At 33.3% G+C, this 17,684-nt stretch overlaps 1 protein-coding gene and 2 long non-coding RNA genes across 4 annotated transcripts in view; all 3 read right to left on the bottom strand.

The window, feature by feature from the left end:
- Nucleotides 1–17,684, bottom strand: part of TbCMF46 — a 69,812-nt gene that overhangs the window by 6,098 nt on the left and 46,030 nt on the right. The window contains exons 5-8 of one of the 2 annotated variants that reach the window (XM_075295487.1): nucleotides 14,927–15,503; nucleotides 14,533–14,867; nucleotides 8,500–8,566; nucleotides 8,129–8,420 (exon numbers count right to left, since the gene is read on the bottom strand). In XM_075295487.1, the coding sequence (XP_075151602.1) occupies nucleotides 8,346–8,420; nucleotides 8,500–8,566; nucleotides 14,533–14,867; nucleotides 14,927–15,503 (1,054 nt within the window). In that variant the 3' untranslated portion in view covers nucleotides 8,129–8,345. Of the gene's footprint in view, nucleotides 1–8,128; nucleotides 8,421–8,499; nucleotides 8,567–14,532; nucleotides 14,868–14,926; nucleotides 15,504–17,684 lie in introns of those variants that run through there. The other variant, XM_075295488.1, reaches the window with a different exon arrangement.
- LOC142226148 (uncharacterized) lies at nucleotides 5,400–5,725 on the bottom strand. The gene is made up of 2 exons (XR_012719611.1): nucleotides 5,652–5,725; nucleotides 5,400–5,589 (listed from the first exon to the last, which is right to left on the bottom strand). It is a non-coding gene; the product is annotated as an uncharacterized LOC142226148 (long non-coding RNA).
- LOC142223120 (uncharacterized) lies at nucleotides 9,058–9,555 on the bottom strand. Its single transcript, XR_012718582.1, has 2 exons — nucleotides 9,313–9,555; nucleotides 9,058–9,255 (listed from the first exon to the last, which is right to left on the bottom strand). It is a non-coding gene; the product is annotated as an uncharacterized LOC142223120 (long non-coding RNA).

Consider the following 17,684-nt stretch of genomic DNA (forward strand, 5'->3'; position numbering starts at 1 on the left):
TTACATTTTTTAATTAAATGTGATTTGTATACACTTAACTTCTATGAATATGTGGCTAACATAAATATTTGTCCCGAACGACAAATCTAACATGTCAATGTCTTCGATAGTCGATATAGGATTGTTCTACAATTTTAACAAAACAGCCGCAGAAAAACTCAACTTGATGAAGATCTTCTAGAAGGACTCTATATTTTTGTAAAGTATTTTCCAATAAGAGCTGGTATTTTCGTATTCGAAGAAAAAATTAATGTTTTGAGATAAATGTTCGGATGTTTATTTCATAATAAAGCGAAAAGTATGCATTTGATAATGAAAACCAATTTCAACCAAATATATTCATGTGAATTCTATCGTTGAGGCTGTGTTGATAGCATTCTTTCATCCGACAGGAAGGTTTTAAAGTCGCAATATCTTGGTGGCTTATTATGATTGCCCAGCTTGGAAACGTTTCCTGCAAAAGAGTTACGTGTGTGACACGTAACTGTAAAAGTTAGTGTTTTCCAGTTCGAACACCAACCAGCTCCAACCATAAAACAAGTTCATTTGTGAAAAAAATCAAGAAACGCAAGGCCACTAAACAAACTAAACAGTCGTGCATTGAGAATAGAGGACCCTCATTCTTTTGCGTTTTGACATATACGCCGAGGTGGAAATGAGCCTCATTTGTTGTTTGTTATTGTTATTGCTAGAAAAGTACGCGAACAGACCTATTGTTGGTTTTGACAAATGTCAACGTCGTGTCAAACGCCAACGCCGTTAAAGCATCACTTTTAAACGAAAACACGAGACAAGCCGGGAAAATGGAAAAATTATTTTGTGTTGTTTTTGAATATATTTTCCAACATTTTTTATTACATTTGGTAAATATTGTATTGTATAATATTGTATTCCTTTTAAAGTTCTTTTGTTTTTAATAATTTGTTTTAATAATTTTTAGATTAGATTACTATTATACATTGGTATATGGGAGCAACCGTCGCACAATGGTTCATATCCGCTGTGCAGACAAACAGTTATGAATTCAATCCATACACCATAAAGTTTTATAATGCTGGTGACATTTCTCGACCAAACACCATAAAGTTTTATAATGCTGGTGACATTTCTGAGTGTTTCAAAGCTACTCTAAAATTTTCATCGCAATGGGAAATTATGTTCAGGCTCGGCTAAAAAAGGAGATTCCTTGTCTTTGAGCTTCCTACATGGAATCGGGTGGCACTCAATGACAAGTAAGAAGATTAACACTGCTGTATCATAATGGACTAAATAGTCGAAGGGAACCTGAAATAACCGGCTGCCACTATAGTTAACCTAAACTGTACCCGAATGTATCACAATTGGCAAAGTTCACCTTAAATGAGAGTACTAAAACCAGGATAACATTACAACGTTGCTATTTTAGCTAAATAATGCCAGGGCCTTAAGAGAATTATGTATGCTTTTAGTATGAATCAATTTGATTTTTTGTTAAAAGCACTTAATTTTTAACTTAACTTTAAAAAAAATATTCATATAATCTCATGTGTAGAAAATTTTATTTATGCATAGGTATGTATACAATATTTTTATAATATTAAATTGAGCCGACGGGCTTTTTGGGCAGCAAATAAATCAATGACTTCTTCAGTCGGCACATTTATTCGGCGATGAACCGACATTAATGCCAATCCATTGAGTCTACTCTCGCTAGTCGAATTTCTAAGATACGTCTTTAAACTCTTCATTGTTGAAAATGAACGTTCGGATTAGCACGTAGTAACTGCAGGGATGGAAAATGCAGTACTATAGTACTTTTTTCAATACTTTTTCACCCCGGTCAGTACCGTAGTACCCCCGCGAAGGATTTAGTACCTTTTGTGTAAACATTTTTGAGTCGATATCAGATTTATGGTACAATAGCTTTGACAAAATATTTTAATATTTTGAGAAAGTCTTTATCAACCTTATTTGCTAATAGTCTTTTACAAATATGGCAAAACAGACATGTTCATGTGGGAAGAAAATCTCGATTTTGTAAAAGACATAGTCAACAAGTAAGGAAAGTCTAAAGTCGGGCGGGGCCAACTATATTATACCCTGCACCACTTTGTAGATCTAAATTTTCGATACCATATCACATCCGTCAAATGTGTTGGGTGCTATATATAAAGGTTTGTCCCAAATACATACATTTAACTATCACTCGATTTGGACAGAATTTGATAGATTTTTACAAAATCTATAGACTCAAAATTAAAGTTGGCTAATGCACTAGGGTGGAACACAATTTTAGTAAAAAAATATGGGAAACATTTAAATCTGAAGCAATTTTAAGGAAACTTCGCAAAAGTTTATTTATGATTTATCGCTCGATATATATGTATTAGAAGTTTAAGAAAATTAGAGTCATTTTTACAACTTTTCGATTAAGCAGTGGCGATTTAACAAGGAAAATGTTGGTATTTTGACCATTTTTGTCGAAATCAGAAAAACATATATATGGGAGCTATATCTAAATCTGAACCGATTTCAATAAAATTTGGCATACATGACTATATTACTAATTGTACTCCTAGTGCAAAATTTCAACCAAATTGGGCCAAAACTCTGGCTTCTGGGGCCATATAACTCCATATCGGGAGAAAAATATATATGGAAGCTATATCTAAATCTGAACCGATTTCAATCAAATTTGGCACATATGACTATATTACTAATTGTACTCCAAGTGCAAAATTTCAACCAAATTGGGCCAAAACTCTGACTTCTAGGGCCATATAAGTCAATATCGGGCGAAAAATATATATGGAAGCTATATTTAAATCTGAATCGATTTCAACCAAATTTGGCACGCATAGCTACAATGCTAAATCTACTCCCTGTGCAAAATTTCAACCAAATTGGGCCAAAACTCTGGCTTTTAGGATCATATTAGTCCATATCGGGCGAAATATATAATGGGAGCTATATCTAAATCTGAACCGATTTCAATCAAATTTTGCGAACTTGACTATACGACTAAGTGTTATGTTTGTACAAAATTTCAAGCAAATCGGTATAAAACTCTGGCTGCTGGGTCCATATTAGTGCATATCGGGCGAAAGATATATATGGGAGCTATATCTAAATCTGAACCGATTTCTTCCAAAATCAATAGGGTTCTATTCTGACCCAAATTAGGAACATGTGCCAAATTTGAAGGCGATTGGACTTAAATTGCGACCTAGACTTTGATCACAAAAATGTGTTCACAGACAGACGGACGGACGGCCGGACGGACAGACGGACATGGTTATATCGACTCAGGGACCCACCCTGAGCATTAGTGCCAAAGACACCATGTGTCTATCTCGTCTCCTTCTGGGTGTTACAAACATATGCACTAACTTATAATACCCTGTTCCACAGTGTGGTGCAGGGTATAATAAAAACTAAAAGCAACTAAAAGATAAACATGTATTAAACTAATCTGGTAAATGCAACATTTGGTATGACGCAAGCAAATCTCCCATCTTCACTATTGTTACAAGAGCCATTTTATATTTTGTGAAACACCAAGCACAACTAGCTTCTTATAATACCCTGTTCCACAGTGTGGCGCAGGGTATAAAAACAGGATTTTATTGACTTCAAGAATGTTTTAGTCGAAAAAATAATGCGATTCTATATTATCGATTTTTTATTTCGGTAGAAAATGTTGTCAAAATTTTATTTCTATATAGAATTTTTGCAAAATTTTATTTTTATAGAAAATTTTGTCAAAATTTTATTTCAATTGAAAATTTTGTAAAAATTTTATTTCTATAGGAAATTATTGCAAAATTTTATTTCTATAGAAAAAATTTTGCAATTTTTTTTTCTGTAGATTTTTTTTGCAAAATTTTGTTTCTATAGAAAATGTTTGCAAAATTTTATTTATATAGAAAATTTTGTCAAAATTTTATTTTATTTAAAATTCAGTCTCTTGACAATAATCTTCCAGTGAAATTTTTGTTGAAATTTAGTAAAAAGTACCTTTCCGCTCAAAAAATACCTTTTTTGTACTTTCTTAAAAATTGTATTTTCCATCCCTGAGTAGCTGGAAAAGTGACCAAAATTTTTAAAAGAATATGCACGTTTGGAAATATCTCTTTATTGCACTCTCCAAGTGCTTCCATCGCTGAATTAGGCAGGTTCTTTTCACAGGTTTTGCGCCATTTAATTTACAAATGTGTATTTGGCTGTTTCGTTGTTGTTGCTATGGCCAAACAAAGCGAGTCATGTTCACAAAAAGAACAACAAACACACATAAAAAGCAGAAAGACATTTTCCAAAATTGAAATTTGTGGTGCGAGAACAAAAACAATTTGTTTTTTTCGACCGTCGTTTGACGGACTTTTCAACTAGTATTCTATGAATTGTGCAAGTTTTATAGGTAAGCGTTTTTCAAATTAAAACCTCCAGCTTTTCTTCAACATCTTCGATAAGATTTTTCTATGGAGCTAAAAATATTTATATATATATATATATATATATATATATATATATATATATATATATATATATATATATATATATATATATATATATATATATATATATATATATATATATATATATATATATATATATATATATATATATATATATATATATATATATATATATATATATATATATATATATATATATATATATATATATATATATATATATATATATATAAAAACATTCATTCATTTCGGGGGGGGGGGGGGTTTGATCCCCCTCATCCCCACCCCCCCTGAATACGGCCTTGATTTACGGGTTTCATTTCAACATATCGTTAAAAAACGACAAATTTTGTTGCTGGGACAACAAACATTTGTAGTTGTTATTGCAGTAAAAATGTTAGCTATTTTAACTAACGCAGTTTGCTACTTTAGCAGCGATGTTTGTCAAAAACTGTTAGCAAACACGTTTGCTAATTCAGCAGTATTTGTTTGCTATTGTAGCTGTAAAAATGTTTGCTGTTTCAACTAACGAATGTTTGTTGAAACAACTACATGCTACTGCTGTCCCTTTTTCAGCAAACATTTTTGCTATTATGAGTAACAAAATTTTTTGGGTGTATATAACGTCCATATACACGCTCACAAAAAATCGCTTCTGTAACATATACTCCCAAACATATTTTGCTTCAAGCATATACATTTTTGGGTATTGCCCAAACATTTATATGTTTGATCTCTTCCAATATATAATATGTTTGAAAGCATATTGGTCTAAACAATATATGTTTGGGTAGTCAATTTCCAAACATTTTGTATTTTTGCATCCAAATTCAATAATGTTGTCTTCCAAAAAACAATATGTTATTATGTGAACATATAATATGTTTGGAAGCATTTTGCACCCAAAAATATTATATGCTTAAAAAAAAATTCTCCCAAACAATATTGTGCTCAAAATTTTATTTATTTATTTATATATTTACAATCATAATGAATTATGAAAATAAACAGGTAATATAGGTGCTAACAACATAGGTTTTCGACCTGAATGCTCAAAATTTTGTTTCTGTCCAATTGTATATTCCCCCACATCTTTCTCACTTCCACGAGATTTTTTAGTTCTTAGCACCTTTTTCTGTAATACAAACATTGTAGAAGAAATTATTCAATTGTATGATTTTTTTATTTTAATTTTACCTTTTGCCGGACGGGGATTCGAACAGCGGACCACACAGTTTGTAAGGATCAAAGAAGTAGCTGATCAATTGCCCAAGGAAAAATAAAATGTTAATTTTGTAATAACAAGCAACAACCACCAACTTAATTCAATATCGCTCCCTGTTAAATAGCGCTCCAAGCTACTAAACACATATATGTTTATAGGCTATTTCTAAATTAATATATGTTTGCATCCAAGCATATTATATTTAAAAACATTTTATGTCCCAAACATAATATGTTCTAACATATTAACATATATGTCCCAAACATGTTATGCTAGTTTATGAACATTATATGCTTGCACTCAAAAATATTGTGTTTAAAAATTTGTGTTCCAAACATGTGTACACGGATGAAAAAGACTGTTTTTTATATGTTTGGCTATAAACATTATATGTTTGGAACACAAATTTTTAAACACAATATTTTTGAGTGCAAGCATATAATGTTCATAAACTAGCATAACATGTTTGGGACATATAAAAAAGGTAAAAGGTAAAATTAAAATAAAAAAATCATACAATTGAATAATTTCTTCTACAATGTTTGTATTATAGAAAAAGGTGCTAAGAACTAAAAAATCTCGTGGAAGTGAGAAAGATGTGGGGGAATATACAATTGGGCAGAAAAAAAATTATGAGCATTCAGGTCGAAAACCTATGTTGTTAGCACCTATATTACCTGTTTATTTTGATAATTCATTATGATTGTAAATATATAAATAAATAAATAAATAAAATTTTGAGCACAATATTGTTTGGGAGAATTTTTTTTTTAAGCCTATAATATTTTTGGGTGCAAAATGCTTCCAAACATATTATATGTTCACATAATAACATATTGTTTTTTGGAAGACAACATTATTGAATTTGGATGCAAAAATACAAAATGTTTGGAAATTGACTACCCAAACATATATTGTTTAGACCAATATGCTTTCAAACATATTATATATTGGAAGAGATCAAACATATAAATGTTTGGGCAATACCCAAAAATATATATGCTTGAAGCAAAATATGTTTGGGAGTATATGTTACAGAAGCGATTTTTTGTGAGCGTGTAGATGAGCAATTCAAAATCTTTTTCGAAAGTTGAACTCGCGATCGAGACGCAGAGTCAAATGGGCAAATAGTATGTCAAATCAAGACTCAAAGAAAAAAATACTTTCCTCGGCTTTTTCAATAACTAAAAAGTCTAAAAGTTCAAAATAGAAGAATCTGGAAAAGTGCATGTTTAATTATAACAAACTACGCTCATGATTATTTAGTTCGCATATAAATAAATGTTTGGGGTGTAATATTCAAATAAATTACAAACATAGGGTTTTTTTATTTGTATTCCAAACCAATTATATTTACGACATTTTGCAGCAAGCAAAGAAATATTTAGAAACTGGAATTACCTATTAACTAAATTGTTCAAGATTTTTTCAAAAAATTTTAAGAATATAAATAGATAAAAATATCTTTGGGAAAAAATCATGTAGTGTTACACTTACACATAATATGTATATCAATTTATAATTTTTTTAAATCAAATTCAGTAAATGTATGCATTATTCGCAAAAATAGTCCATTGTGCATTGGCAGTTCGAAGTAAATAATTTAATCATTACACTTGTAGGACTACAATTATGTCATTCATCATTTATGGAATATTTAACTCTGAAGAGGCTTTCAGTTATTGAAGCTACGATTTCTTAATTCAACAGCAGCATGTGATAAGGGTAGGGACAGTAATTCTACTGAATACTTGCTTTTAGTTAGGTACTTGTTTTGTCCTTTCGGGTTATTTCTTCTTCAAATTCATGTCCGAATTGTTTCGAATTAGGTTGAGTATTGTTTTATTTTATAAAGGTGAGTACTAAGTTCGAGTTTAGCCGCTAAAACCGAAATTAAATCAGTAAAAATAGTATAAAATTGTACCTCTTTGATGAACATTTTATTAAAACTTGATGGGGAATATCCCAAAGCAACCTTTCACAAAGTTTATACTATTTTTTATGCATAAGAAAAGTAATCGTGAAAAACGGCGATTTTAGCGGCTAAACGCGAACTCAATACTCACCTTAAAGGTGGGTATTAAGTTCGAGTTTAGCCGCTAAAATTGTCATTTTCACGATTACTTTTCTTAATTAATCCACTTTAAGGAATATAGCAACTACCAGTTGGCAGTTGTGTCACCCGACTGATTCGGTCGACACAACTGCCGACGATATTGGTCGTGACTACCTTCATCATTCGGTTGTGTTGCCCAACCTAAATAATACTCATGACCTAATTAAAAATATATGTAAATCAATTAATTCACAGTTGAATATTATATTTTATTTTATTTACATATAGGTATAGTGGTACGAATAAATCTAAATAGGATAAATGTATGTAATTAGTAGATAAAAAATTTTGTCTAGAATCTCTACTTATTGCATCAAAATGTATCCACACCCAGATTCTTAGAGCAAACATTCTTTTTGACGGTGAACATGTAGCATGGTTGCCGCAACACTGTTATTTTGTCGGGCATTATGTACCTGACTTCGACAGCATCAAAAATATATTGTCCTTATTTATGGATATCAATAATTGAATATTCGTGGTGTGAGAAAATTGATAAAATCGTGCAGATTTAGTAAGATTATCCACATCCAAATGCTTTCGTATCTTCTTATATTCCAAGACTATATGGCTGGTTAACCAGAGTTGATTTCTCTGCCCAAGGTGGCGTCCAGTGTACATAGTGCTGCAAATAAAATTAGAAAGTTAGGGGGTATAACATAGGTATCACTGCTAGAGTGTATAAAACTAATTCCAGAACTTACCCACAAATATATCATATCTTCGAAGACTCGTGTATATGCATAAGTCCACATCAAAAATGGTCCACAGCTATTACCAGATACAAAACGGCAGGTTCAATGAAAAGTTAAAAACCACAGCTAATATTGTCATTCTTATCCTATATACAATATATATGCGTTTCTTTTTTAAACCAATTTGAAGCCTACAAAAATATGCCTTCCTTTGATAGTAAATAATTTGTTAAAATAAAAATGACATTTGAGAATTCATCAACCGGCATTCGGCTGAGAATAACAAATATCAGTTCCCTGCCAACATTTTTTGAATTTGGGGACTCTTTTGAGAATCCCCACTACGTCGAAAACAATCATATACGACATCAAAAACTCGTCGGAAAAGCGCCGTCACTATTGAGAAGTTGTACCACGCCAAGTTACTACAAAAATGTTTCGCATGAGTGCAATTATTAGGTGCCTTTATAGATCAATTTAGAACGACGCCAATAAAAGGACCCTCCAAACAATCAGAAAAAGTGCATTTTAAGATAGTTGTAAAAGAATCATTGTGGTCGAGTAAAACACGTTTGTTTAGATATTTATTAATTTGAATGAACATTTACAAATTCTTAAAAATATAACATTTATACCACTATCACATTACATTTAACATAATTTTTGGCATTAATGATGATGTTGAGTTACAAGTAGCGAGTTACATGTTGCTGCGTCTATCAACCAGTGTTTTTATTCCATGGAGGCAGCGTGTCTGTAAAATATCTGAAAAACAATCACTTTATTCCATTTGGAAAATCACCAAATTGTTCACCAATATACCTTTCACAATTTTAAGCGTATAATCTATGTTTTCAGAACTTTATTTTCGTTTTTATTTAATTAAAATATAACAAGCTGGTTGCGCTTGGCGTTTCACAAAAAAAAATGGCTTTTTTAAAAGTAGGGATGGCAAATTACTTGCATGTACTTTTTGATGTACCTTTTCATGATGGTTGAAGTGACATTTACGAGTCTGTGGTAACGATGAGGTTGAAATGGAACTTTGAAATGCTGGCAGGGTTAGAACTACTAAATGACAGTTACGAATAATTCAAAATATTTTTTTTTTCAAAAGAGAGGCAATTAGTTGCTACAATCATTTGTTTGCAATTACAAACGAAAATGTATTGAAATTATAATCAAATGATATTAAAGACAGACAAACGCTTGTCATTGAAGGAAATAGATCATCACAACTGATATTTAATTCTGAGTGTACAATTTTCGTTAGTACAACTGATTTCCAAACAATTTGTTTTCTATGTGAAGTTATAATGAAATCTGCAACAAATATGTATAATTGTATCAGTGCTGCCGCTACTACTTCAATCGAAGTATTTTGCTTCATTTTCACAAAATTTACTTCGTCACTCCTTCTTCCAAAAATCTGCTTCAGTTTTTGTTCTGCTTCAAATTTTTAAATTTTTCCCCATATTACCTAATTGTTTTTCCTATTCCATTAATTACGATGAACATAGCGGTTTTAATCATTGAGCACATGCAAACCCTATTTTTCATCGCTGGAATGGAAACCCTTTATTTTAGAGGTATTTTAGTTAGAGATCATATGCTGAAACCATGTACCAAACTTCAGCTGGATCGGATGAAATTTGCTTCTCGTAGAGTCCCCGCAAGCCTAATTTAGGTGTCTGTTTATATGGGGGCTACACGTTAAATTGGACCGATATGGCCCATTTGCAATACCATCCGACCTACATCAATAACAACTACTTGTGACAAGTTTCAAGTCGATAGCTTCTTTCGTTCGGAAGTTAGCGTGGTTTCAACAGACGGAAGGACGGACGGACATGCTCAGATCGACTCAGAATTTCACCACGACCCAGAATATATGTACTTTATGGGGTCTTAGAGCAATATTTCAATGTGTTACAAACAGAATGACAAAGTTAATATACGCAGATCCAATGGTAGAGGGTATAATAAAAATAAATCTATTGTTTTGTTTTCAAAAATGTATGCTACTTCAATTTTATTCAATCTACTCCACTTTTTTCCAAAATCTACTTCACTCAATTTTTCACTAGCGGCAGCACTGAATTGTATGCTTTTTTTACTGATTTAGTTTTCACTTTAGTGAAAAAATGACGAATTTAGCGTCTAAACTCGAACTTAATACTCACCTTAAAAGGTCGGTACTCTGTTTGTTGGTGCGAAAAAAGTTCCCCTAAATCATTGTTTCGCGTTGAAAAATGATAGTGTTGACAATATATTTTGAGGGAAAAAACAGCCATTTTGGGACTTTTTTGCGTTTATTTCGTCGAAATGTATTAACAACATCGCAGACTGTCACGAAATGATTACATTTACATACGCAACTAGTGGCTCGATTTACACACACACGCATACAAAATAAATAATTTGAAAAAGAAGAAGCAGGCGAAGTTATTTTACAAATATCTTTGGAATTAAAAAACTAATTTTACAATGCTGCATTTTATTTTTTGGAACATAGCAATTAATTCTTGTGATTCCATTCATTGCTACCTCGGTACTATACATGTTGGTTGAAGTGCTAATGCTTGTTTTGGAACATCAATTGCCGTGCCTCATTTTGTTTAAATTATATTTTGTGTTTATTATCCCGATGCCCAGTACAAATGAAACGATTGTAAAATATAATTCACCAAATAAAGCTTTTATTTTGTTAACATTTGTGTTTAAATTTCATGTTATATACATTATTTATATTCTACCATATAGTAGGGAGCGGCTAGATGTTGGTTGCTAGTTTATTATGGAAATACAAATCCATGTTATACTTTGTTTTATCAATCATCAGATTACGTTTTTAAATAATAATCAGATCCACTTTTGTGTTATAAATTCACAAAAATCAGTTTAATAAATAAATTATTTCTTAATTCACATTGCAAATGGCGCCATGTTATGAAAATACTGACTACGCGAGTTACGTCAGTTTTTCAACTTTCAAAACAAAGTACCACAAATGGAAAAATGGAAATTTCGCTAGTTTTTCGCATGTTTTGGTTTTGTATGGAGTTTCAACGCGAAAACCGAACAGAGTATCGGCCTAAAGGTGGGTATTAAGTTCGAGTTAGGTAGAGAAATTGTAAGTTTTTGCTAGAGATTTCCCCCCAGTAAAATCTTGCAAACCACACCATATGTTACCAGTTTGTTGTTGATAACAAACAAAGCACCAGTAAGTACAATGTGCATGTTCCTCAACTACAACTGGAAGTTAAAAAGGATCCGTTTTTTGTTTTTAATATTTTAGAAGTTAAAAATTTGAATGTGCAATAGTTACTGGATGCCGTTGGAGTACTTTTCAACGAAGAGAGTAAAATACACTCTTACTCTCTTGCTAGTTTTTACTGGATTATTCATTCAACCGTCGAACTGAACGGACGTGTTTTCTAATAGCGGAGTATTTCATCGTAATAAGTACTTATTACGAATTTCACGTGTGGTGGAAATAATAAACCACCATGAAGCGAAATTCAAAATCATCCACTGGGTTGCTAACTTCAGGGCCCAGGTAACGACTGAAGTTATAAATTTGGTTCGTTTACCTCAGTTGCAAAAGACAGCCTTGTTATGGCTATCATTAATAAAGGAGCATTGGACGGTATGATTCCAAGGCAAAAATGGGGGGAAATTGAGAACGCGATGTCTACTCAGAGGTGCGAAAAAAGTTTCCCAGACCAAGTCCTCGACAGCAAGATGCTGGATGGTATCAAGGACGATATAAGTTAATAGCTTTTGCGGACCAGAGGTCTATGGATTGCTTTAAAGCAGCATTGATGCTAATTGGTGAAGTTTGGGAAGGAGCCGCTTTGGAGTTAGTCGATAAAAAAGGACATACCGGCTAAACCTATAGCACATGCATGGATACCGGCAAACCCTCCTGATCCTGAGTCAATACTAGAGAGACTAAAATAATGTAACCCAGATCTTCCAACCGCCGATTGGAAGGTTGGTCGTTTGGAAGAGGTGGATGGACCAAGACGACATGCGGTGTTTATATTAAATATAGAGTCGCTGACACATCTAGCCCAGACCCAAGGACGTGTAAGTTATGGCTTTCCTTCATTGAGCAATGCAGACACTGTCGTAGCCAGTCTAGAGATATCCAAATGCAAATATTGGGTAACTTCGGTCTACATGGGACATGATAGGGAGATGCCACCCTGTGCCGTTAAGACCTTAGTTGAGGAGTCACTAAAAACAAAGACAAAACTCATTATGGGATGCGATGCAAAGGCACATCATAGTATTTAGGGAAGTAGTGATACTAATGCAAGGGGAGAGTCGCTAATAGAGTTTATTTTGCGTACTAACCTGGTAGTTTGCAATAAGGGAGATGCACCAACCTTCGTCACCAGAAACAGGCAAGAGGTTTTGGACGTCACGTTGACCTCTCCGGAGGATGGGGACACTTACAAGCTCCGGAGGATGGGGACACTTACAAGATGAATCTGAGAGCATATAAACGAGAACTGAGAAGGTCTCAACAAAACTCTTGGGATGATTACTGTAGCAGTATTCAGAATACGTCAGAGGCTTCCAGACTACGGAAGGTACTAGCATCCACTAACTCCGCTCCAGGTTTCTTTAAAACATCGGAGGGCAATTGGACAACGTTGGTATGGCTCTGGCCACCTGCAAGCTCTTACTGCGTGAGAAGGCTGTTATGATGGCCAATATTCGATGGGAGAATTGCAAGGCTTGTAACGACACCAAGCAAATATGGCCCCATTTAAACTTAAACCGCACACTAGATATGCTAGTGTTCTCAAGACGTCAGATATCACTTCTGATATCTGCTATAACGGGTCGCTGCCTGATAGGCGAATTTCCAAAAACTATAGGTGCGAAGTATAATGACTATTGTATAAGCTGTCATGATGTGGAGGAAAAGGAATCAATTAAACACCTCTTGTGTGAGTGTCCTGCATTTTGTGTAAGGCGTAAGCGAATTTTGGAGGCATATAGCTTTAGATTACTGGCGGACGTGGAAAACGGTTACTTAAGCAGTCTGTTAATGTTTTTGGAACAATCTGGTTGGTTCAATAAAAGAAAATAATAGTGAAGGTTCAGTGGTTAAAACTAGAAGTGTCCATATGTGTACTTTTAGTTAAATGTGGTATTACAATGGACTGAATAGTCTAAATGAGCCTGAAACTTAAAAGTATGCGAACAGACCTATAGACACCATATCGACTAACTTAAAAATAAAATAAGGCTGTCTTATTTCAGTACTGGATGCAACATTTGTATGGTCTATCCAGAATACTGCACTGGTGTTCTATTCAGAACATCTCATCAGTGCAAGTCGCGCCGATGTTGCCAGATTGTAGTTTGATAAGGTGACGCTTCTTTGATTCACAATAGCGATTTATTGTGACTAATTTAGTGAAAAACATGAAATTCAAAGTGTACAGTGTTATTACTAATTGTAGCAATTCATACATTTAAAAAGGCAAGATTTCACTTCTTTTCTGTGATTGTTTTTAAACAGCTGATGACAGTGTTGCATATTTTTGGAGATGTCCTGTATAAACGAGTACTCTGTTTTCTTTTAGTCCTTAGTGTATCCAGTGCTAAAAGAAAACAGCCCTAATTTTAAAAATAAAACTATACCTTACCAACAAATTGTGGTAACATCCAAGTGATTCGATTGTGGATGACAGTCTTTAGAAGAATGTTGTACGGAGGGTACATAAGAATCGGCCTGGCCGAACTTACGGCGTTGTATACTAGTTTGCAAATGGCACAACCCGTGCAACTGGATATATAGAGGTAGTTATGATCATATTAAAACACTGAAGAATCTATACAGAAATCTAATATGAATTCCGTCAGTACCAATAGCCTTTTACTTAATCCTGCCTAAAACTCTTCATATTTTAACGAATCTCCTTAGTAAACACAACTACTAAGGAGATTCTTTGAGTGGGCAATTTCAACAAAACACAGAAAAAGAACTTGAATTACAATTCTTACTTTCATTCTACTTACTTATTTAGCTTGCTGATCATATTGTCCACAAATTCCCTGCTTCTGCGTATTAATCGATCTTCACGTTCGTCAATTCGTTGATTATGCATGTACTTCATACCAGCAATTAGGTCACCTATTGCATCTCGATCTTCCATACATATGCGAAGTGGCTCGGGTACTCCATCAAAGTCCTGCATGGCTAACTTAGCAGCAATAAAACGTGATACGATCTCGTTTAAACTGTCTGAAAAGTTAATGGATACATCGCGCAATTGACCAAAGTATGTTTGGGCTTGTTCTACAAATTTAGCAATCATTTCCTGCATTTTCCGTTGGAAATTTGTTATCGTTTCCTGCAAAAACATACATGTGTTTATTACGTGTAAAACAATATCCTTTGCAATGGACATACCTCTGTGGCCTCGTGCAAATGTAATTCCTGGCTCATTAACTGCAGCCAAACAGTATTAACCATATCATCGAATTCCATTTTCAGACTTTCCAACCTATCGACATATTGTAGACTCTCGGGTGTTTCATTATCTTCGCCACGGACAGCCTTGCTTTCCAGATATTTGTGGCATGCAATGGCTTCTTGGAATAAAATATCCTTTTGGGTAAGGAAATCTTCCAAGACCTTGTGGCCTGTTTGCTGCACCTCTAGGTGTCCCCGACTAATACTAGAGTGAAATTGGTCAATTTCTTTTTGGCGTTCCTCATATCGTTCCAAGCCAATCTTATAGATCTCCTGTGTCAACTCGAATATGTCTTTGTCGTATTCTTCTGCTAAATCAGTGGCCGTCTCGCCCACCATCATTAAAATACGTCCATCTTCATCGTCCCTCCATAACGATTCGTACAGTTGGTGGCTATTTAAATGTTCCACAAAACTCAATGACAATCTCTCAGCATCTTGCTCTTCTTTCAATTTTTGTGAACGAGCTTGTAACTCCATCTCTTCATTTGTTTCAATTTCCCGAAGTTCGCGGCTAAGTTTAATAAACATACACACAGAAAAATAGAGTTTGCGATTAATAATATTTTTTTACGAATAGACCCAAAGCCCCATATTCTCGAACATGGCGAACAGAGGGTTGTAACCAGCTACAGTGAAAATGACTCGTTAGCCGGTTATATGTAAAGATCAACACCCACCGTACATCGCTTCTCTAACATATGATATGTCCCAAGAACATTTTACATGAGGCATATATAGTTTTGGATATTGCCCAAACATTTAAACTGCATTTTGATTGCAATACGATAAATTGTATGTAGAAAGTGATTCGGCCAATCCTATCCAATGTATATAATAATAATCTAAAATTAGCATCCGTTTGCTTATCCAACACAAACATGTGAAATAAATTCCTCTCGATTCGTAATAGTCGATAATCCCTTACAAAATCCATGCTGGCAAGGATGCAAAATCGAAAATATCCGTAACCATCTTCTCAAAAATCTTCGAGATAACACACAATCCTACTATTCTTCTAAAATGGTTCACTTCAAAAGGACTCCCAGATTTGTGGAGGGAGAGTAACAAAACAAAAAACGTCTCTATCTACGAGGGAATTAATTAAATTTCAATGAACTATTGAAGTGCCTTGTCCCAGAATAGTCCCTGGGATTCCAAACAGGACCAACACTAGTTGTTGAGGCTTCTCAACAAAAAAAGTACACTGAAAAAATATTTACATGATACTAAAGATTAAGCAACCTAGGATGCACATTTAAAAAAAATATTAAGGACAAATTTCTTTAAAATAATGAAATTTTAATGAAAGGAAGTTTCTAATTTTTGCTCTAACCAATATTTTTTATTAAATTTTAGGCACACATTTTGGAAACTTGCGTCCCTAAGGAACATTTTCCTTAAATTAAAGATTTAAAGAAATCGTCTTTAAATTAACAGAAACATTTAATCTTTAGATTTAAGATAAAAACGCGTCAAATATAGCCTAAAACTTATTTGGATGATTTAGCATTTTTGGTTTAAAGTTTTTTTTTGGGATGCAAAGATTATAAACTTTCTTTTAATTAAAATTTCATTATTTTAAAGAAATTTGTCCTTAATAGTGTGAAAATTGCGCATCCTAAAATTGAGGTTGCGTTAATCTTTAATATCACGTAAATATTTTTTCAGATTATAAACTTTTTTCAACTAAAATTTCATTATTTTAAATAAATTTGTCCTTAATAGTGTGAAAATTGCTCATCCTAAAACCTCAATTTTAATGTTTAAAGCACAGATACAAGAACAAAGATATACAACACCATAAAAGTATAACCTCACACGGAACAAAATATCGTCGTGAGGCCAAAGATTTTATGTCGTTAAAGTACGAATGCGAATTTTGCAGCATAGAAGTCGCATTTCTGCGGTGTCCAAAAGTCGATAAACTTTTCAACTTGGTTTTAATACTTCTGAAAGAAGACAAAGTTGAAGGTCTTTATCAATGCAGGCAAAGAAACTCAAAAACACACTTACGGATGTAAAAAACAGGTTTAAAAACACTAAATGTCATCATAGAAAGTATTAAGAACAATAATTTTCATTTATTTTTTTTTTGTACAACTTTTTTTGGTTTTATTATTTATTTCCAAAAATAGAAAAAACTTAATTTTTAATTTTGTAACCTGGATCTCAAGCTTTATTTTGAAGTATAATAAATTTATATTTACTTCATATTTTCCCTATTGCTTCACGATTTAGTTCAAATTGATTGGTGTACAACTTTTTTGCTGACTATATATTTCCATATTCCACAACTTTGAACGTACAGAGGAAGACCATGATGGCATCCCACACGCGTACATTATATTTAAATTTTCCCGAAATTAGTATGAAAAACTTCCAATAATTCTTATACTGATGTCCGTCTGTTGAAATCACTTCCAAAGAAAACAAGCTATGGGCTTTAAACTTGGCACAAGTTGTTGCAACAGTAGCAAATTAGCTATATCGGACCTATTGTACTATAGCCCGATCCGGTTGAAATTTGGTATGAAATGTCAGTACAGTGAATCCTCTGAGAGGTGGTCGCCTTAATTTTGTCTTTATTTGCGAGGTGTCTATTTATGAGAGGTTAATCTTAATGTGCTAACATAGCAAACGGCAACTGACCACTTTTGGAAGGTGTCCGGTTTTCCGAGTGTCCAAGTTTGAG

This window comes from Haematobia irritans, chromosome 2 (genome assembly GCF_050003625.1).
Source record: "Haematobia irritans isolate KBUSLIRL chromosome 2, ASM5000362v1, whole genome shotgun sequence".
NCBI classification, from domain to species: domain Eukaryota; kingdom Metazoa; phylum Arthropoda; class Insecta; order Diptera; family Muscidae; genus Haematobia; species Haematobia irritans.